Here is a 23,171-nt window from a genome sequence, read left to right on the forward strand (position 1 = left end):
TGATTTAAAAAAAAAAAAAAAAAAAAGTAGTTTTCACACTCCAGTATTGTTATATTGAGTTTGCTGTAAAAAAATAAAATAAAAAAAAAAATGATGACGTATCAAAGTTTAATCAATACAGGAGAAAAATGATGCAAGATCAATTTTAGTTTATCTGATGACATCAGCAGAAAACTGCCTTCCAATAGGCCGCAGTGTTTTTTTTAGGGGGGGGGGGGGGGGCTGTTTGATTGACAGGCATGTGTGCTAATTGGCAAAAGGCCAATTTAACCGATTTTTCCCACCTTGTGATGGTTATTGAAAAATTCGTTTTGAAGCGCCAACAAGCGCAAAAAAAATAAAAAGACCAGCTGAGATTAAATTTTATTATTTATCGATAGTCGTAGCACCATTTCAGAAGTGATATCTTTGGGTATAAAACATGAAGTTAAACACACACATTGTTTTTTTTTGTTTTTTTAACTCGATTGTTCTGTATTTTAAACACAATTCTTGGTTTTCGAGGTCACCTTGTCTTCTAGTGGTTTTCCTTTGGGACGCCTCACTTCAATACTTTAAAAGGTCTTTGGCAGCTTTTAAAGCTCCTTTCTGTGTTTTTGGGGTTCTTGACATATATTAGTGTTTAGTTTTAACAGTTTTATATAAAAAAAAAAATTAAAATAATAATAATAAAGAGAGAGAGAGAGAGAGAGAGCAGTCATCTGGGAGCAGTACGCTTTAAAAAAATGATTTTGGTCCTATTAAAGTCCCGGCCCAGCGATGACGTCATCACAGACAGGTGCTGTAAAGCGTCACTTTGTAGCTGATCTCGTCCAGGATGCGGCGCGCGGTTCGCTCCAGCTCGTCCAGCTCCGCAGCTTTGGCCTCCAGGACGCGCTGGTTGGCCTCGTAGGAGCTCTCCAACTCTGCGGAACAGGAATTGACATCACCAGAGAGGTTGGAGTAAGTTATTCGTACATATTTGGGTTTTTATTGTTTACTATTAAGCTGTTCATTTTCTGCATAGGTGGAACAAAGACCACGTTCCTGCCCCGTCGTAGTGTTTGTTTTTATTACTTTTTTTTTTCATCGAACTTTTAAACTACATATTTGTTTTTAAATGTGCACCGTTTAAAAAAAACAGGTTGTTTTCAACTTTATTTATTCTTGTGCTTCCTGTAGTTTCGGTTGTCTGTGTTCATTTTTTAAAGATAAAATGTCTTACATTTTTTTGTTTTTGTTTAAAAATGCGTAGAAATTATCCGCAGACTGTAAATAAATGACTTTATGTAGTGCTGCACGAACCACAGGAGGCGCTAGTGAGTCGTCGTAGCTTCCAGTCTGCCCTCAGTCCAACGTGACGGGTGAGTAAACAGCTGTCAATCAGCCCGACATCTTTCCATCTCAGAAACTGAGGCAACTTTACTTCATGTTGCTTCTTTTAAATGAAAAACAGTCGGGAGTTAAAACGGACGCTCACCTCCGAGTCTCTGCAGCTTCGTGCTGCTCTGAGCGAGCAGCTCGTTGGCTTCTATCTGCAGCTCGTCCGCTCTCCTCCTCGCCTGCAGCACCGACTCCCCTTTATCCTCCACCTGCTCCTCCACCACCTCCAGTTTATCTTTCACCTCCTCGTCAAACTCCTGCACGCACGGGGAGCACAACACTGATGACGTCGGTGGTGGAAAATCACAGAAAATTTAAGATGTTTCAGAAGATAAGAATAACTAAAGTGTGTGTGTGTGTGTGTGTGTGTGTGTGTGTGTGTTTGTTTCTCTCTGACCTGCTGCGCCTCCTCTGCGTTCAGTCGGGCCTGGTCGGTGAATCGGTCGGCCGTCTCCGCCAGCCGGGTCACCTCCAGGCTGTTCTGCCTCAGCAGGCCGACCTCCCTCTCCAGCTGCACCATGCGACCCGTCGTGTTCCCGAGCTTCAGCTCCGACATGGCCGTCTCCGACTCCACCTGACACACACACACACAAACACACACACACACACACACACACACACACACACACGAGAAGCTTGTGTATCAACAGCAGCTAGAAAAACAGCGCAGGTTCAGTAAATAATACAAAAATCGATATAAAGTCACTAGGAGACTTTTTTTTAATCTTCATACAAACAAAATTTAATTTTATTGGGCGTTATACAAATTTTGAGGGCTAGAAAAAGCTTTTTTTTTTCATCATTTCTGTCAGTATTTTTTATTACAAATACCAAATATTTTTAAAGTTGAAGTTTCATAAATGTGGTAAATTGTTCTTTTTCAAAATGTAGAAAAACCACCTAATTAAATAACTCCAAGCAAACATTTTCTAGTTCGACATAATTTCATCAGTAGATCAATCAGTCGTCATTTTTTTTTCCATTATTTATATTATATTATTTTCTGTAAACGCATCGTACTTTGATACTCAAATATTTTACGTTAATTCCACCGGACTGAGAGCGGTTCTGTTTCTCCGAAGCTCACCGAGATCAGCAGGTCCAGCGTTCCCTTCGTGTTGTTCTGCGCCAGCTGGATGGCGTCCATGGCGATGCTCTGAGCGCGCTCGGTCTCCTCCAGCGCCTCCTTCACCACGTCGGCCGTGTCCTTCATGTTGGACGCCTCGTCGCTGACCGAGAGAGACAAAGGGACAGAGACAGAGACAGAGAGAGGTTAGTGAACCTCGGAGGTGAACGCACACACACACACACACACACATACAGCACGTTGTCATAGAAACGCAACTTTGTTTATATGTATAACCTCTCTGAAATTTGCATTTAAAGTTTTAGGCAGATTAATTTCTACATCATGGGAACGAAAGCAGGTTTGAATAAAATCACTTTGAATGTAAAAAACAAACAAACTGCATTTTAGTTTTTATTTCTTACATTTTTCAGCTGTATTAACGTGTAAACATGGTGAAACAATATTTTTCCCATGTTGATATTTCTATCGTGATTATCACTGAAGATTTGCTGCTAGTTTTATTTATTTTTTGTGTTTTGATTTAACAGCTCTCAACTTTCGTAAACTGACTTACAGCCTAGTTTATGATGAGAAAAAAAAATGTAGTGAGACTCAAATATTCCTAAATATCTGATTTCCAAATTAAACTGTTTGGCAGATCCCTGCTGTATATTGTTGGCATTATGTTCTGTGGATTATTGTCTGGAAAGATTTAATTCAGTTTCATGTTTTGATCTTTTTTTCACATTAACGATGTGTTTTCTTTTCTCCGCAGACGTCCAGCTCCTCCTCCCGTTTTCCCTTTTCCTTACTTGGCCGCCTTCGCCTGCTTCAGCAGCGCCTCGGCCGCCTCGATGTCTTCGGCGCTCTGGCTGAGGATCGACTCCACGCTGGTCAGAGTGCCGACCTTCTCCCGGATCTCCTTCGTCAGCTCCTGCAGCTTCTCCGTCGAGACCGGCATCTCCAGCGCCAGCACCTCGTTGGCCACCGCCTCGATCACGGACACGTCCGCCTTCTCGTCTGGAACGTCGCAAAAAAAAAAAAAAAAAAACGCAGCCGTCATTTTCAAAAGCGTTTCTGAATCATTCAAACTAAAACAAACGTGAGCTTGTCGGCGGCGCGCTCACTGGTGAGGAGGTCCCGGATCTCCTTGATGAGGCTGCGCAGCTGCTCGTTGCTCTGCTCCACTCGCTCTTTGCTGCGGTTGGATTTGACCAGAACCTCCAAAGCGTTCATTTTGGCTTCGTTGGCGCGTGTGTTGGCTTCCCACACCTGACCGCAAGCGAGTATTTATTTATTTTTATTTAACTTTTCTCACATCCTGCCTTTAGTTCTTCTGCGTCATAACAAACGATGACGTTCGCTCACCATCCTGGAGAGCTTGTCCACCTCCTGCATGGCGGCGAGGATCTCCCGGTCCAGGTTGTTGGCTGATTTCAGGGCCGTTCGAGAGGCGGTGACGAGGCCTCGACAACCTTCTCCTCCGCACCGAGGCGCTCCGTCCTCGCCGACGCAACCCAGCCCGCCGCAGGGGGAGCAGTCGTCGCCTTCAGCCGCACCGCCGCCGCACGTCTGCAGAGGAAGAAGAAGAAGAAGAAGAAGCAGCGTGAGTGAATGTTTAAGGTCCGATTGTTGTCCTCTGAATGTCCTCCGACGTTTCTCACCTTCTCGCTCAGTGGCGACAGGTCGGATTTCTCCAGATCTTTGGAGAGCTTGTCCAGCTTCTGCGTGTTTCTTTGGTGCTTTCGGTCGAATTCCTTCTGACCGCCGCTCAGTCGGTCCTCCGTGGATTTCCGTACCGCGGCCGACAGCTCCACCGTGTTGCCGGGGTCGCTGGTGGAGGCCTTGGCGAGCAGCTCTGCGTTCCTAGACTGCATGTGAGCAGCGGCGATGGTGCCCATAGCGCCTGAAGACAGGAAAGTTAGGGAACTGGATTATTTCCTTATGGAACAGTTTACACGGCATACATTTTAGTAGCTCGTAATTTCTATTCAATCGTCATTTTGAGCGTCTCGCCATGAAACTACAAGTTGCTCTAAATCTTATGTACATGGACCGATCTTCTCCAAACGTTACAAGTATGATAACAGTCCGGCCCTGAAGATACCTGTATGGTAATATTCACTCATAGTCATCGCGCACCCTGGTGGCAACTGGAAATTACACTTTTCATAATTTCACATGCTACGTCGAGCTGGTTGATCACATGAACCTAAAGTCGGGTCAGAATAGCCTAAACATGTGGTTGATGATATATTGAGAATTTCGTTCGACTTTGTGAAAGGGCGTCGCCGTGGCGATGCGGCAAACTGCGCCACCAATCGTCCCAGGAGTCAGACAGCATTGTGACAAATCTTTGGCTCACTGCAACCTATAACTGCACCGTCCAGAAATATTCATTCAAATGCGACCAAAAGAAACTCACTACAGTTTTTTTTTTGTTGTTTTTTTTCTTCTCACCATGGATGTTGGCGTTCTTGGTGTCGTGGACCTGCTGTCGGAGCTCCCGGACGGTCCGCTCCAGCCGGTCAGACTCATCCGTCAGCGCGTCCAGGTTTGCATCGGTGGCGTTGGCGTCGTCTTGGAGAAGGTTCAGCGTCTCCTCGGTCGTGTTCAGCTTCCCGTTCAGGAAGGACATCAGACCCCTGAGAAGACAATGAAGCGGTGATGAGGTACTGTGTCTATGTGTGTGTGTGTGTGTGTGTGTGTGTGTGTGTGTGTGTGTGTGTGTGTGTGTGTGTGTGTTTTGGTACGTACGTGATCTGATGCGTCAGATCCTGGATCTGCTCCAGCTGCACGGCCGCGGGGTTCTTCTCCACTATCTCCCTGACGGCCTTCGCGTTTGTCTCCAGGCTGCCGACCAGCTCTTTGTATGGCGCCGTCACCCCGCTGGTCAGGAGCTCCGTCACCTGCGCCTCCAGCCGTCGGGTTTGATTGGTCAGCTCGCCGACCACCGCGTCCCAGACGGCGACGCACTCGTGGCAGCGCTCGCAGGCGGGGAACTCGCCCCGGTAGCCCCGGGCGCACTTGTCGCACCGAGGGCCCGACACGCCCTCCACGCAGGTGCACTGTCCCGTGGCGTGATGACACTGCTCGCTGGAGATCCCCCGGGAGTCGCAGTTGCAAGCTGGAAACGGAGAGAGAGAACGTCGGGTAAAGAAAATAATTACAGGGATTTTAAACGCATTCCCCAGATGGAAGAATTAAACTGTACGAAGTCGAAAGCTCCTCCAAGTTCAGATGATTTTACATAAACCTGAAAATACAACATAAAGTTGAGCATGGCTGCAAAATTAAAGGATCGTATTGTTTAAGCAACGTTTTTTTATGATTTAAATTAGTTGTACCCTCAAAGTTTCTCTACATGAAAGTGTAAAAGCAGTTTTTTCTTCTGTGATTGGTGGGAATTTGTTTTTTATTAATGTTATTTTGGTTGTTTTTGAGCAAACGGAAGCCATAAAACAACATTAACATCAATTTAGATTCATGTTTCCGGCCTCCTGATGAATACAAATCCAACGTTCAGTCAAACTATACAATAAAACTGAAAGGCATAAAAACCAAAACAATGAGCTGAAAGACGCTAAACGCTACGAATAGCCAATAAAACCTGCAACAGGTTTTGCAGTTTCAACCAACTTAAAGTAGAAATATTTAGAATTGCTTTAATTTTCTTTATTTTATTGGCGTCCTCCTTTCTAAATATACAACTTTTAAATGGGCCTTAAATCTACTCATTTCCCCAAAAACATGAAAACAAAAAAAAAAGCCTGAGAGTTTTTAAGTTTTCATGTCTCCTTGGGGAAATAAAAGTTTATTCAACTCCAGCACCTACGGTAAATAAACTTCGACAGGAATATGACCCAGAAGGTCACGGTGATCCCTCGAGTCCACATCCTTCCTCCCAGGAGGAAGAGGAGGAGGAGGAGGAGGATCGTGTGAGTCAGAGAGAAGGAATGCAGAATATCTTTACGTTTCCACCGTCAGTGTTGCTGTTTTATTTGTGTGATTTACGGAGCTCCGGTTGAATGTCTGGTTTGAAGTTTTGTTTGTATCACGCTGAAATATTACACCTGCTGAACGTACATGGTGATTAGGAGAAAAGCCACATATCAAAAACACTGACCCGGTTTGGAGCTCTTTAATCCTTTCACGCTCACAAAGATGCCGACCAGACAAAAATGTAAACCTTCTGTCGTCTAAATCCGGCCGTGAGAACGAACCGCACATCTTTTCATTATCAAAATCTTCGCACATCACGACATGCAGCTCCCACACATTTGAGGCGGCCGCGGCGTTCCCATGAATGGACGCATTACTGCATCATGTGTGCGCTGAGGAAGCGAAGTCCAGCTGGTTCCACAGCTGAAGAGAACCATCAGGGAATCGTTCAGGATTCCTGGGTCCTCTGGGTGTCGGCCCACGACGGGGAAAAAACAAAAAAAAACGGGATGCCTGAGAGTGCTGGAGCACATCTGGTTCTCATGAGGGCAGAAAGAGAGTTCATTCCCAGATCCCACCACCCCTCTCCCCCCCCTCCTCCCCTCCCCTGTTTCTCTGAGGCTCAGCCAGCTACTGTGAGCCGTTCACTCCAGCCAACGGACTCTCCGGCAGTTTGTTTGGCCGACGACGAAACTTTTGCGGGATCACAAACCCACGCTGAGAGCCAGCTCGCTGATTCAGCGCGGCCGACAAAACCACTTCGTTTTTGGAGACCGTTTCAAAGTCTCCACGGTTTACGAGATGCACGTCATCAAAACTAAACATAACAAAGCGTAGTGACTCAGAGGGAATCACATCCAAATGAGAAGGTCTAAGTGGCTGGAGAGAGAAAATAGAAAATTTCAGGAGGAAATATAAACAGAAGAAGACTGCGCAATCAGGAAGTGGTTGGACGGAGATGTTTTGGCTTCAGCACACTGGAGTTCAAGTGAAACATGACCGTGAGGGAATTTTCTCATCCGTATTAGATGTGAAGGAGTCGTTATGTAAAACACACAAACCAAAGGCCGAGGAGGAATCTTTCACAACCTCAGACTGTTAAATAACTCCCAAAACAAGTGGAGAAGGCCTGACGGAGCAAAGTGCGACTCATTTAATATGAATTATGGCCACCTGGGGGCAGCAGAAACAAGATGTCAGATTATCACTTTTTTTAAATTGATATTAAACCTCCACTCAGAGCTCTTTTTTTTTTTGGCTCCTTTAGCTGCTAAATGCTCCACTTTGTTCTCCAGCTGGTCGCCAACGTCGCCCGTCTGATGTTTTGGTTGCCGAGCAGGTAGAGAACAGTTATTTCTTTTTAAAAATATTTATGCCGGCTGCTGTGGCTGGAAATTAAGCTGTAATTAAGTTTCAGAGCGATGAGAGGAAACAAAAACAGGTAAGTTTAAACCAAAACAATGAGCAGAAAGACGCCAAAGAGGTTTTTAGCTCAGGAGAGTTGGGTGATAACGATCTGTGGGTTTGTCAACAAGGAAAATGGACCCTAAATGTTATCATAACTTCCTGTCTTCTAAAAATCTACCCCAGGTTCTAAACATTTTTTTTATCTAATCTGAATGAAATCAGCCTGGATTTCTATTTGGCACACACTTTTTTTTTTTGTCATTATTATTATCATCATTACTCTATGTTAATACAAAAATATCAAAAATACAGCGTGACAGGAGCATGTTGGTGACATCCTACCGTGACATTTGACCTCTGGATCCCCCCAGAACAGCTCTTTGCACTCCCGACACGTCCGGCCACCGAATCCGGGTTTGCACACGCAGCGTCCAGTGACCTGCAGAAAAAAAAAAAAAAAGGACAATCGGGTCGATGCTGCAGAATATTATCAGGAAACTTTAGTTCAAACTAAATCCGCATGATTCAGAGCTTTCCTTTCACATTGTAGACACAATGGAGCTTTGTAGTCGCTCCTCTTTATACTATTCAGTTATTCCGCCGCGTATTCTGAGACTTCCTTCCTGTGATGAAGCGCCGCCAGTAAACACAAGAAACACGAATGTTTGTGTGCGAGTGGGCGCACGTTGTTCGCTTCTTCAGGAACAGAGCTGCAGGAACAAAGTCGGAGAGAGAGAGAGAGGAGAAATTCCCAAACAGCTGGAGTCCATATATTAAAAAAAAAAAAAAAGTTATCTAAACACAGGCCTCTTTGATTAGACGGGACGGTCACGGCCCGGCTGCTTCGGGGGGAAAGTTTCCTCGCCCGTCCTCAGGTTGTGTGAGAAATACTTTGGCAACAACAACAACCGCTCATTGAGAGATGCAATTTTTTTGTGGTTGCCTTCAGCTATACATCATATTCAGGGGAACAAACTGGAGCAGCTGACGCAGGAAATGATGCAGACAGATGTTGGACGAGCTCAGTGGTTTCGGCTCCGAGCTGCTGGTTTTTTTTCCTTGTTTTTCGTCCGTCATGGTTGCGATTAGATTTTTGTCTCGTCGTTTACTTCCGTCCTGGTTTTGGGTTTCCTGTTTTACTATGAAGTCACGCTTCGCCCTGTGTGTGTTGGTCTACTTCACTTCCTGCCCTTGTGTCACTGTTTGCGCCCGCCCTGATTAGTTTAAGCTTTCCCTCATTGTCCTCCTCTCCTTGGTGTATTTACTCTGTGTTCTCCTTCCCGTTTGTCATTTCAGTTGCCGGTTTGTTTAATGTATATTTTTTAAAACGAGTGGGGACGAGTTTGGGACGAGTTTGTCCCTGTCGGTTTTTTGGTGCTTTAATGTCTTAGTTTAGCTGGGGTTTTTTTTGCCTCTTTAGTACGTTTTAGGACTGCCCATTTGTATTTTGTTTCATATTTGGGATTCGTATTGACAAATTTAGCATCTTCCTTTAGTTATTAAAAACTTCTACTTTCATGAAACCTTTCATGAAATCCAGATATCAGTGTTTTCCTCGTCGCTCCCATTTTCTAATGCTTTATCCACCACATATACCTCTTACTATGTCCATCCTTTCTTTAGTCCACTATCTTACTGTCCTTATGTGTTTCATAACTTTTAATGTTTCTTAACTGTTATTAAGATATCGTGGTAATGATTTTGGATATGTTTGTCATCTCACCTCGTGGCAGGAAGATCTGAGGGAGTGGACGGGGTCGCAGTCGCAGCGCTGGCAGCCGGTCCGGCTGGCGATGTTCCACGTGTCGTTGGCGCAGCGGTCGCAGTTCTGACCGACCACGTTGGGCTGGCAGGGACACTGACCGCCGCGCTGCTCGCACTGACAGTCGTCGGGGGACGAGCAGGCCTGAGGGAGCGTCCCCTCCGAGGAACACATACACTCTGCAACACAGGGAAAAGTATAGTCATCGTTCAACAGGTGAGTAGTTTACATGAGTCTTTATCGCATTTAAAAAAAAAACGCTGCAGAAATCTGGGCGATTTATTGACTGATTTTAGAGACGGACTGCTTCTGAAATTTTGGAGGCTGTTAATGATGAGTTTAAAATGTAGCCCTGACTCTTTATTAAAGATAAAGTATGTAAGATATGTCTTAAAAAAAAGATTAATTTAACATGCGACTTTCCAGCTACTGCAAATTATAAATGAATGAACTTGTATTCATACAGGAATTTGATTGATACCAATTAAAGCTCAGAGTCAGAAAGAAAATATAACGACCACGTGCAATTTATAGACAGAAATGCTGAAGACATGTTTGAGGTCATTTAAAAGAGACAAACCGTCTCATAAACACATAATTAAATATGCTGAATCGGGTTCGTGTACAGCTGTACTCACTCCTGCAGCTCTGCGTGGCGGCGTTGCCGTAGTAACCCAGTTTGCAGTGCTGGCAGACGTGGCCTTGCGTGTGGTACAGGCATTTGAGGCAGGCGCCCGTGCGGGTGTCGCAGGACCCCGGGTCGTGCATGTCGATGTTGTTGTTGCACTGGCAGGCCGTGCAGCGCCCGCCGGGCACCAGAGGGTTGCCGTAGTAACCGGGGGAGCAACTGTCACACCTGGCACCTGGACGAGGAAGAGAAACATGACGTCAATCATATTTATTTTTTTGAGGACATTCGGGCACAGCTCCAAAAATATGTTTCCTTCATGTGTCGTGTTAATTACAGGAAGACTGAAGTGTTGAGTTTGTATCGTGTGAGAGGTGAAGACGTGATGACAAAAACTGCCCTGCTTGCATAAAAACAAACGTGTGTGTGTGTGTGTGTGTGTGTGTGTGTGTGTGTGTGTGTGTTTACATACCTTTGTAGCCGGGGCTGCACACACACACCAGCTGGTTGGTGTTGGACAGAAGGTAACAGCTGTCTGCGAACTGCCGTCCACTGCGCGGCCCGTCCGGACACATACACGGGCGACAGTGGCCGCCTGAACCCAGCTCCGGGTCGCCATGGTAACCGTCCAGACACCTGTGAGTGAAGGGAAAAAGGGGATATTTAAAGTAAATCCCTGGACTTGAATCCGTTGCCTCAAATCGCCGATCACGCTCTCGGTCCGAGCCGCTTCTAAATGTGATGATCTCTGACATCATCATCGTCTTCATCATCGTCTTCATCAGCAGGTCGTACCTCTCGCACTGGTGCCCGGTGGTGAAGTCCCTGCAGCCCTGACACTCTCCGGTCTGAGGGTTGCAGTACTCGCTGTGGCCGTTGCAGTGGCACTGCCGGCACTGAGGGAAGCCCCAGTAGCCCGGCAGGCACTGGGCGCACTGGCGGCCCGTCGCCCCGGAAACGCACTCGCACTGGCCGGTCGCCTCGTGGCAGAAGGCGCTGACGGCGCCGCGCGGGTCGCAGTCGCAAGCTGGAGGTGAAATGAGGAGTTATTCATGAAGATTATTAAACGGAGGATCATCCACCACGACACGCGGCCTCCTCCGACACTCACGTCTGCAGCCGGAGGGGCTGAACAGGAACGTCGCCGGACCGCAGTGGTCGCAGTTCCTGCCCACGACGTTGGCTCGACACCGACACTGACCGCCGCTCGAATCGCAGACGGCGCTGAGCGAACCCTGAGGGTCACACTGGCACGCTACGAGACGAGGTAGAGAAAAGCATACATGCAGAAAATTAATGTGTGTGCGAGTGTCCTGTCAAAGCCTGTCTTGTGATTTAAAAAAAAAAAAAAAAAAATTCTTTCACAGGAAACGCAGGTTTTTATTAGGAGATTTCTTTGCTCTAAATTCTGATTTAAAGTGATCCTGAAAAAGTAAAAAGATCGTAGACAGAACAGTGAAGTCGCCCTCCTCAGTTATTGATGGATTACTGAACCAGATGAAAAAAAAATTACCCCGGAGACACAAAACAACCTTGAAGAAACAAAAAATGAAACTGAAGAGACACTAAAAGACTTCGTAGAGACCAAATATCCCCAAAAACAGAAAAACAATTAACCCAGAGACACAAAAGACAAGAAAACTGAACTCATTTAAAGGAAGACGACGTACCCATGGCTCCTTTGTGCAGCAGAGCGGAGACGCTGAAGATGTAGTCGTTGCAGATGTCCGTCAGCGGGCTTTTGACGACGCTCTGGCTGCTCTCCAGACATCGGTAGCGCTGGAACGTGTCCCACGCTCCCTCGCCCTCGACCCCGTGGAACATGTCCAGCTCTCTGACCCGGGGCATTAGCACCAGCTATACAGAGAGGGCGGGGGGTGGGGGGTGGGGGGCAGAATATAACAACACAGGTTAGGTTTCTGCTCAGACCACGCCAGCAGGCTGGACGACCACGAGACTGTTTGTAAAAGCTGAGAAAATATGTTCCATTGAAGGAGAAAAGAAAATCCAGTGTTGAAGGACATGAAAAACCTGAAGACACAACTTGGTAGTGGTCAGAAACATCCAATAACTGAGCTTCTCAAACTTATGATTTACTGCTCCGCAGAAACGTGTTCATTTATTCGGTTGATTAAATCAATTGATCGTGTGTGTGTGTGTGTGTGTGTGTGTGTGTGTGTGTGTGTGTGTGTGTGTGTGTGTGTGACCTACGGAGTCGAGGAGTGTGTACGGGCTCTGGACGCCGCTGCCGGACGAGTAGAGCGGCAGACTGAGACGGACCGTGTAGTTCAGTCCTTTCTCGAAACACACCGGCCTCACCAGCAGCACGTGCCTGAAACACAACACGGAGTCAGTGTGTGTGTGTGTGTGTGTGTGTGTGTGTGTGTGTGTGTGTGTGTGTGTGTGTGTGTGTGTGTGTGTGTGTGTTGCCAGGGAGACGGAGTGACGTTTTTACCTGGATCCAGGTGGGAGAGAGATGGACTGCTCGTCTTCGCCCTGGAAGGAGTTGCTGCAGTGAGCCGAGTAGTTTGGAGGGTTGAAGACGGGACGCCGCACTCGGATGTTCACCTTCTCCCACTGCTCAGGGAGCTGTCCACAAACACAGGCACATCTTTACATTATATGCACAAATGTTGCTATTACTATACTAAACTCTCTTTTTCTGGATGGTGTTTATATTCAAGCGTCCCACGGCTAACTTCCTGGTGTTTAATGTCTTTAAGAGTTAATCGTACATAACCTTTCCCTCTCCGTTACCTGCGGCTCGTAGCGAATCAGGACGTCGTACTCCATGGACTCCGGGATGTTGTCGACGTTGAACTCCAGGTAGGCTCCTTCCGGCACGTTGGCGAAGCCCACGCCGGTCCAGGTGGGACTGCGACCCGCCGGATACGGCCTCGGCACCACCTTCACCCCCTGGAAGAGACAGAGCCGGAGACTTCGTATCCGGGGACGGGGGACGGGGGACGGGGGGTCGGGAAGAGCGCTACGCTGACGACGGCGCGGTGGACACACTCACCGGTCCGTGCTCGGCATCCTCGGCCTCGTACGTGTAGTGATCCAGAGAGATGAAGTAGAAGCCCGACTCGACCTGATCGCAGCGCCGGCCGAACATTCGCTCCCGGCACGCGCACTGTCCCGAGAGAGAGTCGCAGCTGTGGAGACGGACGGCAGGTAGGACAACATGACAACACGTCTCCACAGAATTGGTTGGTCAATGGGCGGAGCTTGTTATAGCGCTTTTGACCCGTTATCTTAAACTTAACCTGCTTCGGGGGGGGGCAGGTTAGCTCAGCGGCATAGGTTACCATGGCGATGTCTTCGTAGGAGTTAAACCTGAAGTTACCTGGATAACCTGCTTTGACCTTTAAACACCGGTTCATCTAAATGGAACGCAGCCCTTTATATTTTTAAGAAGATCTGTACATTTTCTGATGTAAAGTGTCAAAATACGTCATCGAAAAGTTATTTTATTCTGTTACCGAAGAAAAACAAGGCGGCTTTGTAACATGGGAGCAACATTTTTTGAGATAATTATTTTGACATTTTTACGAATGGCTCAGTCCCATTTAGTTTCCCAGGAGAGACCCTGGAACTGGCTCACATTAAAAAAAAAATAAAAAAAAAATAAAAAAAAAAGTTTTTATTAATTTCACCTACTTGTTGTTGACGGCCCCGCCCTGATCGCAGTCACACGGCCTGCAGCCGTCCATGTCGTGGGACAGACCCCAGTGCTGCGGCTGCAGAGGACAGAAAACAGACGTTTGTGACTCACACAAACACGAGAGGTAAAAAAAAAATCCAAACAGAGTGTAACAGCTGCGTTTGGATCCGCACCAGACACTGATCGCAGTTCTGTCCGTCGACGAGCCGCTTGCAGAAGCAACTTCCTGTTTCTGAATCACAGGAGTTTCCTCCGGGCAGCGTTCCCAGCGGGTTGCAGGTACAAGCTGCCAAAACACACAACGAAACAATGAAGCTGCAGATTAAAACTGCATCAGTATGTGTTTTATGTATATGTACACTTTGTAGGATTGTTTGTGTTGTTTTAATTTGAAATTCTGACACAAACAGGAACTTTTTATTGAACCAAATCCCTTAATTTCGTACTAATTAAAAGTAGGATGTTTTTAATTGCATAATGAGTAATAAGTATTCAAGACCGTATGTAAGGAGTAAAAGATGGAAACTCCTTAAATCATACTTACATGGTTTATTAAAGGTTCTTTTCAGGGTTTATTTTTTTTTAATTAATGGGCAATTTAAAAGAGCTTTGGCCACGATGCTTATCACCTACATCTAAGATTAAAGTTTAATATGATTTCAGGGTAATTTAAAGAGTAACTTGTGTTATTTTACAGGATTTTTGTTTCCATTGTGTTATCAGTTGTTCTGATGTTGGGTCATTTAACTGTCCTACAGAAAATTGGAATATATTTGGTGTAGTTATAACTTAAGTGTGACTTACCCAAGCAGCCGTGCGGCCCTTGTCCCAGTCCGTGGTGTCCCTGTCTGCAGTGGTCGCAGCGCTCGCCCTCCACGTTGGCTTTGCACCGACACTGGCCCGAGATCAGCCCGGCGGCCACGTCGGTCCGCGAGTCGCACAGTCCGCCCTGCAGGGAGCCGGACGGGTCGCAGTTGCACGCTGGGGAGGCGTCAAAAAAAGGTGACGTCAGAGACACGTGAACGCAGATAAATTCCCAGAAGATTTGACAGTTTTACTTCGTTTATCTTTTTAGAGACATTTCTGGTCATGAAAACCGGTTCAGGTCGGTCCCGAGGACGGACGACATAATGAAGAGCAAAGTGCAGCGGAGGCAGCCTGTAATTTTAAAAGAGGAGTCCTGTAAAGGTTAAAGGAGAAGCGGAGGGGGAGGCTGCAGTTTCATTTTACAGCACTATTTCTATTCTCACCCACCACTTTAGGAAGGTAATTACAATCACGCTGTAACGACGGCCTTCTGCTGCTCCACCACAAAGAACGAGAGAAGCTCCAGATTGCCGCTCGTCTTTAAGTTTTGTATTTAACGATCTGGGTGGACCGTAAAAAGGATGAGGAGGAGGAGGAGGAGCGGCGATGACGTACGTTCGCAGACGTTGGGGTCCCGCAGGTCTCTGTTGGGGTGCTGGAAGAAGAACGGAGCGCACTGCTCGCACTGCCGGCCCACCGTGTTGTGCCGGCAGCCGTCGCACACGCCGCCGCTCATGTTGCCCGTCGTCAGGTACACGGCCAGGTCGAAGTGGCACGACGCCGAGTGATGGTTGCACTCGCACTCTGAGGAGGGGGGAGGGAGGGAGGGAGGGAGGGAGGGACGAGAGGCAAAGTGAGATGTGTTGGCTTTCTCTTTGAAAAATATGCATTTTATTTTAATTCTAAGAATATGTTTTATTTTTACTTTTTGATGTCTTATAATCTTGTTTTTCTTAATAGTTTGTCGATATTTTTTTGGACAAGCAAGCAACTGTTTACTGTATAAAATGCTAGTCGAAAAATTGTAAATATTTATTTTGATATATGACGAGAAAAACCACAAATCCTAACATTTAAGAAGCTCAGATTGGAGGATTTTTTTTTTGGGGGTGGGGGGCATTTACGACTCAAAAAAGTGACACAAATTCATAAGAAGTCCGTCTCCTCGTTGAACTGAAGTCGTGAACTTCTCCGTCCACCTGAAGACGGACGGACTGATTCCTGTTCATGTCCTTACTCTTGCAGGAGTGCGTGTTTCGTCCCTCTGCGGGTTTCCACGGCAACTCCTGGTAAAAGTCCTGACAGCGCTCGCAGTTCAGTCCCTCGGTGTTGTGATTGCACACACAGCGGCCGTGGACCTACACACACACACACACACACACACACACACACACACATAAATGAACACTGATTTAAGCACCACATCCCAGAAATAACAGCTCTCTATAAGTTTAAGCTCCAAATTTAACTCTTTTGTTTTTAACTTTTACATCAATAAAGGGGAACATTCAGGAAGTCTTGAGCACGAACGTTCATCTTAACGTCAGAAATTGAGTGACCAGAAAAATCTCAATTCAAAATGTCTCGGTAGATTTTTCTCGGCCTCGTTCGCAGATGAGGATCAAGAAAAGCGTTAGAAAGCTCAGAAAAAAAGTCAATTAGTCGACCTTTGAGTTGAGATTTGTCACACATTAGTCGGCAAAGAGCAAAACTTTGATCCGCCAGACAAAACTTAATTAATATCAAGGGACTTATGTCAATGAAACTAAACCTACAAACGTAGGTTTAAAGACCGTCGCTAACCTTTTAGCCCATTAACAAGATCAAATGAACTGATGAAGATCATTGGATATGATTGAAAGCTTTAGAAGAGCAACTAAATGGTCCTGAAGGTTGAATCGTTTTCCCAAATGAAGCAAAATGAATTTGATGAAATGGTTCAAATTAAACCAATGTTAATTATTTTTTTTGTTCTATTTTTGATCAACTGAATGTGTGAAATGATGAAATTAAAAATAATTTTTCCTCTCCGTGTGTTATATGCACCATGCCCTCGGCTCCCGTCGGCGCCCTGTCCATCGGGGCGCACTCGGAGGCGTGGCCGTAGCAGAAGCAGTTGCCGCGGACGACCATGTCGTAGAGGGCGTAGTAGTACTTCTCCGTGACCTCGTCGCGGGAGTCGAGCAGGTTGTCGCCGAGCGTGTGGAGCTTGATGAACTTCACTCGCAGGTCGGTGATCTTCAGCATGTCTGCACGCACACACACACACACACATGGGTTTAACACACACACACACACACACACACATGCATTTGCAACTACAGAGATATTCAGTGCAGTGCCTTGCTCAGGGGCTTCAGCAAGTAAATGAGAAGAAGGAGTTAAGTTTTCAACAGGAAGTGCAGACAAAAGATTTACATTTCTTTAGTTTAATAAATCTGTCGCACCAAACACACGAATCAAAGCGAGTCGCCGCTGCAGCTCTTCACACACACACACACATATTTAACACGATGCCTCTGCATGTGTGTGTGATCGAAGAAGACGTGTGTGTGTGCGCAAAAGTCAGACTCTCGCTTCCACATGTGAAATTCTTTCCCATGTGACCTCTGACCTCTCAGGTTAGATGTCTGTTTTTTTTTTTTTTTTTTCTTGTCTTCTGTCTTTGATCTTGATGGTTTAATCGATACCACTTGTACATTGCGTTGCTGTTTTGAGAACATTTTTGGGGTACGTCCGTAATTCTTTTTTTTTTTTTTTTTTGGTCAATTTTTCATAAAAATATTGCAAGTATATTCATTTGAGATCTGTTAACAACACCGATGAAAAAAAGCTTTTTAAGGGCAGCGTACTCTGTATCCTCAGACTGTAGGGGTCCTCGATGTTGAAAGCCGGATCCAGCACCCGAAATATCACCTGAAAGACACAAAAATGGTGAAAACCAAACATTTTCGTAAAAGTTTTCTTTTTAGAAAAAACAAATGCGCCCTGACCTCTCCCTCGGTGGACGGTTCGATGTCCGAGTAGCGGGAGTCGCAGATGATGTCGTCCACTTTGACCATCGGCCCGGTGGAGACGCCGGGGAAGGACAACTTGCAGTCGAAGGCGAAGTAACGATAAACCTGCCACGTTTTCCCGAAGTCCATCGAGCGCTCGATGATCATGGCTGCCGGGCGAAACGTCTGCGAGCGAACAGAGACGAGGTTTTAACGTTTTCCTGCAGCGAAGCCTGCTTCTTCACGCATTCTTAAACGTCTCGTTATCGAGCCTATAAATATCGTTCATGCCTTTTCGTTTCATTAATAATAATTATAATCTAAAAATAAAATTTCGATCGATTTCTCCTCTAGATTCCCTCATTGTGGAAGGATGACCTCTGAATGTTCTCTGACTCATTTCTTTTAATTAATTAAAAAATGTATGATTCTTTAATATAATTTATCATCCATATTAATTCAAATAATCACTAATAACTGTTCTGTGAATGGCTCTTTGCTATATTCATTTTACTGCTCTATTCTCCTGCTTACCATGTGTCCACATATCAACTAATTACTTTGTGATATCTGTTTTACATGTATGTTTTTTTTTTTTTTTTTTTACTTCTGAGGCAAATCAGACTTTATTAGCACAAATCAATCTGGATTAAATCAAAAGTATATATATATATTTTTTAGCTACATATATCTTTATAAAAAGTATGATAGTGGGCTAAATAATCTAAAGTCCTGACGTTACTGTAAAGTTTGTGTCTGTTGATCTTTTCTGCCGTGAAGACAAAAAAAGAAAACCTGTGTGTTGAGAGAGAGTGTGTGTGTGTGTGTGTGTGTGTGTGTGTGTGTGTGTGTGTGTGTGTGTGTGTGTGGTGTGTGTGTGTGTGTGTGTGTGTGTTGAGAGTGTGTGTGATGTCGAGCTGCCATGTTGATGAGAGGCATGACTCCAGCTGGCCGCCATCAAAGAAGACCATGTGATGAGAGGCGAGTAGCGGTTTGTTTTTTTGTTTTTTTACTGCACCGATCTCCTCCTCCTCTTCCTCCTCTTCCTCCTCCTCCTCCTCCTCTTCCCACCGCTCTCCGGATACCCGAACGATTTTCAACAGTTCTCCACCCACAGCTGTCCGACGCTGGGTTTATCTCTGTCTGTGTGTGTGTGTGTGTGTGTGTGTGTGTGTGTGTGTGTGTGTGTGTGTGTGTGTGTGTGTGTGTGTGTGTGTGTTGTGTGTGTGTGTTGTGTGTGTGTGTGAGAGTAAACAGGCACCTTGAAGGTCATGATTAGGTGTGTGAAATGAAACTCGGCCTCCAGGTCCAGCTGCAGGGTCACGTTCTCCACACCTGCAGCGGGAGAGGAAACACGGCCGAACAGGAAATTAACAGTTTCAAGCTTTTTCTTTTTTTTTTCTTTTTGATTTGTAAGAGTTTTAAAACGTTAACACAACTTTCTCACACAATGAAACAAAACTCTTAAGCACGCAAACTCTCTCGTGTCTACGCAGCCACGTTAGCTTCGTGCTCTCCCGCCAACGCGCAAATCGAATTGAATTGAATCTCCGGTTCTGGATCGCAGTTTATGAGCCGCTACCACTGCAAAATTTTAATTTAGCAATAATCTCCATTTAACAAAGCGCTTCATTTTTGGCCGAGTCTGCGCTTCTCGACAGCCGCTCGGAGGCCGAGATGGAAGCGGAGAGCCGCCGCGGAGGAACCGGGGAAACCCCGAGTGAAGTTATTGTTGCGTCTGCGGCTTCCTGCTGGTTTCTCAGAGCCGTCTGCTCACACCTCCGACAGATTCCCACCGCTCTGCAGGAACCGGCGCGCGGCACTAATGTGGGATTTTCTCGTCTGCCTGGGATAATCTGCTGGAGAGCGATTTTCTTTCAGGGGTCCGGTCAGTGAGGTTCTGACGGATGTTCTCGTTTTTTTTACGGAGCGTTTCAAAGTGAAAGCGACAGTTTATTTGGGAGTTATTCGATTTTTATCTGATCAAAAATAAACGCATGCCAGCGCGGCATCTCGCTGATGTTTATCAGGTGGACTTGTGTTTATTTACATCGGAGGAAACCTTCGTTCCACCGAAATAAGTGACTTTGACCTTCTCTGAGGGTTTTTTTTTGGACTGGAAAAGTTGAGAAAACTTTCTCCTTGAAACATATTTTTGATCTTTAGTGACTCAGACGGCTTCTTGCGTCTCCACTTTTATCGTTTTGCCCGTAAACTTGGAAGTTACTTTACATCTAAACGTGGCGTGACTCGTTTTATCTGCTGAAAAGTTTAAATTAGGCTTCTGTCTGTGTGCGCGAGGTGTAATTTTGTGTCTCGCAGCAGAATCGCCTTCGATTGACCTCCAATATCGAAGACTTTGCTTGTTTTATGTCGTCCGTTTTCTGGCTTCAGGCTGAACTTCCCTCCGTGTGATTACCGCCACTTTTAAAAAATCCTCTTGTGTGTTCAAGTGATGACACACATCTGTTTCCTACCTGCACACCTGTTCTCCTCAGCACAACTGTAACCCCCCCCCCCCTCCTCCTCCCTCTCCCTCCCACTTCCTCCTCTAGCCTCGCTCCGATTGGCCCAGCGATCTCCCGTCTAGTCATTACTGAGCTCGGGTTCCCATGGGAACGGCCTCGGCTTTTTAAAACCCGTCTTTTCTCCCTCTCCGGTGTGTTTTCCCGCCGCTCACCGTTCTCCGACTGCCACCAGGTCTTCAGCCGGTTGTGGGCGAAGGTGGTGACCACGTTCTCGACGGTGTGGCTGACCTGGTTGCTGTTGTCGTCGTACATCTCCCGGGAGTTGCACGCGAAGCATTTCTTCTCCTCCTGAGGGACAGGGAGCGCTCGGAGGGTCAAAGGTCACCATGAAACTCGAACACGTTACACTCCCGCCGTCACCCCGGTTACTCAACGGGCTGCGAGCCGTCTCATTTCTGGCACAGAAAGTCGTCCCGAATGAAGGAGGAAGAATCTGTTTCACGACTCGTTCGTCATTATTTGGCAGTTCGATGGATTTAACGTAATTCAGGCGAATGACACGAGAACAAGTCCTCACCCGCGTCACGAAATAAACCTCAACAAGAACGTCAGTTTGAACTTTTAGCCACGAAGTAGTTGGTAGTTTCAGAGGTTTTGAGGTCAAATCCTGATGTACAGTGAATATCGTACTGCTGTTGTGTGTCTGTCTGCACTGCATCTGTTTAACGATGCGTTCACTGCCTCTGGGACCGACCCAGATGGTTTGGCACGCACACACCCACACACACACCCACACACACACACACACACACACACACACACTCCTGAATGTCACAATATTACAGCGTGAGAATAAACAAGACGAGGTTTCTCAATTTCCACCGAGCTCCGGGGGCCAACTTCAACGTCTGTGTTGAAATGTGAGCCGAGTCGGGATGAGTGTCTCCGCTCAGCAGCGGGGTTTTTTCTGCTATCGGAGCCGGACTTCCTCTTCCTCCCTTCATGCTCGAGGACTTTGTGCTCATCCTCAGTAAGAAGAAGAAAGAAAGAAAAAAAAAAAGGCCCCCACAGCGTGTCTGCGCTTTCATAAAAACCACCATTCACACACTGAGCTGGCCGAAGGGTGTTTGATAAGAGGTTGAACATCCCCACAACTCGCCCCCGGCCCGCTCGCACACAGGCCCGGGATTGTGAGGCTCACAGTGCTTTTATTGTGAAGGGGAATGTCTGAACTCCCACTCGACAAGACGGCGAGCAGACACACACACACACACACACACACACACACACACACACACACACACACACACACACCATGTCATCTGAATAGTTCTGGGCTTCGTCTCTGGATTTATTTCTGTCGCAGATACAGAAACGGTTGAAATAAAGCCGCTTAGTGGACTCAGAACTTTTGAATGAGGCTTCATTTATTCAGACGCCTGACGGCTGACATCATCCGACCTCGGCGTCCCGCAGTGATTCATAAATCACCGTCTCTTCGAGGCTGCTACGTTTCAAATCGCTGTGCTCAGAAATGACCCACTTTTCTGCCGCCTGCGGAAACCGAGCGACATTTAATCACGTTAGTTTAAAACGAACGAGTAGCAAAGATCCGCCTCGATTTTCAAGTTACTGAACTCGCTGTTGGGTTTTTTGATCTCTGATAAAAGCCCTTTTTTTTTTTAAGCTGGTAAATTCTTTAGTGTGAAAAATCTTAATTTGTAAAGTCAGACGTGACTAAATCTGTCGCATAAACTGTATGTAGAAGAAAAATGTACTGCAGCGCGTGAAATGGAAATATTTAAAATCAGGTTTACACTTGTTTGTATAGAGGAGCTTTATATGTACACAGTGTTACACGTCTTTAAATGACAAAATAAAAGTAACTAATCAACAATAATCACAATTATAGTTCAAAATGTTGGTGATCACATGAGAAATATTCTTCTCGGTATAAAGCCTAAATATATACAATTTGATTTATAAATATATTTGAATAGATAAATGAGTTTAGCTTCTCGCTCACCTCCAGATGTCCGACGATGCAGAAGCGCTCGGGCCGGTCCAGGCCGCACGTGGAGGACGCGCTGAGTTTGTGCGCGCGGCCGATCAGCAGGTCACCTGTGGCCGGGTAGCAGCTGCCCTCCGTGCAAACATCCGCAAACTCGGGCACCTGGGCCCCGACGGGACGCCACAGGGCTGCGCGGAGGGACAAACTGCCGTCAGTGACGTCACAACATCTTCACTTTTTTTTTGTTGTTTCAATTAAAAGTAAAAAAAAAAAACAACAACAACGACGATCTTGCGGTGGGTTTAAATAAATCAGGATCACATGGATTCACTCCTTCAAATGAGGATAAAGTTAACAGCTGTAGGAATCTGGCTTTTGCAGCAGCTCTTTAAAATCGGAATAATGTCTTTTATGTGAAAACTGACTAATAGTTTGCATATGGCTCTCATTACATGAGCTGCTGCTGTTGTGGGCGAACATTTCTGACTGCAACAGAAGATAAAATTCCTTCCAGCGAAGCTCGAAGTAGATTTTTAACAACAACATAAAAGTTCAAATTAAACCTTCAACTCACCCAAAGTGGTTAAAATGGTGATTATGAGCGACATCTCCCGGAGCGGTGCATTGACAGGAGATGTTGATGGGTCTGTATGTGTGTGTGTGTGTGTGTGTTGTGTGTGTGTGTGTGTGTGTGTGTTTGTTGATGCGTGTGTGAAGAGAAGAGGGAGTTGTCTTCTAGAAAGTCCGCATCCCACCGACCAGCTCCACCCCGCTGTCAGCAGAGCGCTACGCCGAGATTCGGAAAACGAGCGCGCCCTCTGCTGGCAGGACCGAAGAAGTACCGAATACAACAACAAGGGTTTTATCGGTTTGCTGCTTAACATCACACTTTATATTTATGTATATTTCCCCCTCAAAAAATATTCTACTAAATTTGGAAAAACCCAGCAGAGGAAGTAAAAGTCCTGCACTCAAAATCCTACCAAAATAAAAGTACTAGAGCATCTTAGTATCAAAATAAAAGTACTCATTATGCAGACTGGCCCATTTTAAGA

General features: G+C 46.0%; 1 protein-coding gene and 1 long non-coding RNA gene across 5 annotated transcripts; one reads left to right on the forward strand and one right to left on the reverse strand.

The window, feature by feature from the left end:
* Positions 1-211: 211 nt before the first annotated feature.
* lamb1b (laminin, beta 1b) lies at positions 212-22,801 on the reverse strand. 4 transcript variants are annotated; one of them, XM_069139858.1, is made up of 33 exons: positions 22,691-22,801; positions 22,132-22,304; positions 20,318-20,453; positions 18,899-18,972; positions 17,635-17,823; positions 17,494-17,557; positions 16,688-16,890; positions 15,879-15,999; positions 15,257-15,445; positions 14,639-14,815; positions 14,008-14,120; positions 13,831-13,910; positions 13,190-13,325; positions 12,928-13,086; positions 12,626-12,759; positions 12,382-12,502; positions 11,841-12,027; positions 11,282-11,425; positions 10,966-11,197; positions 10,643-10,806; positions 10,181-10,405; positions 9,504-9,721; positions 8,123-8,219; positions 5,189-5,558; positions 4,892-5,076; positions 4,096-4,337; positions 3,800-4,003; positions 3,559-3,703; positions 3,244-3,451; positions 2,450-2,591; positions 1,760-1,936; positions 1,460-1,619; positions 212-905 (listed from the first exon to the last, which is right to left on the reverse strand). In XM_069139858.1, exons 1-33 carry the CDS (start codon positions 22,722-22,724, stop codon positions 769-771), a joined length of 5,340 nt encoding a protein of 1,779 aa, XP_068995959.1. In that variant the 5' UTR covers positions 22,725-22,801; the 3' UTR covers positions 212-768. The 4 variants fall into 4 exon arrangements, with proteins under 4 accessions (XP_068995959.1, XP_068995958.1, XP_068995957.1 ...); XM_069139857.1 differs by having other exon boundaries at positions 10,643-11,197; XM_069139856.1 differs by lacking the exons at positions 22,132-22,304; positions 22,691-22,801 and having other exon boundaries at positions 17,494-17,823; positions 20,318-21,059.
* On the forward strand, positions 5,014-5,828 carry LOC138192462 (uncharacterized). The gene is made up of 2 exons (XR_011177795.1): positions 5,014-5,103; positions 5,284-5,828. It is a non-coding gene; the product is annotated as an uncharacterized lncRNA (long non-coding RNA).
* Positions 22,802-23,171: the final 370 nt, after the last annotated feature.

The sequence above is a fragment of the Embiotoca jacksoni genome, unplaced genomic scaffold (assembly GCF_022577435.1).
Source record: "Embiotoca jacksoni isolate LCO1_2020_lvr unplaced genomic scaffold, fEmbJac1.0.p SCAF_86, whole genome shotgun sequence".
NCBI lineage: Eukaryota > Metazoa > Chordata > Actinopteri > Embiotocidae > Embiotoca > Embiotoca jacksoni.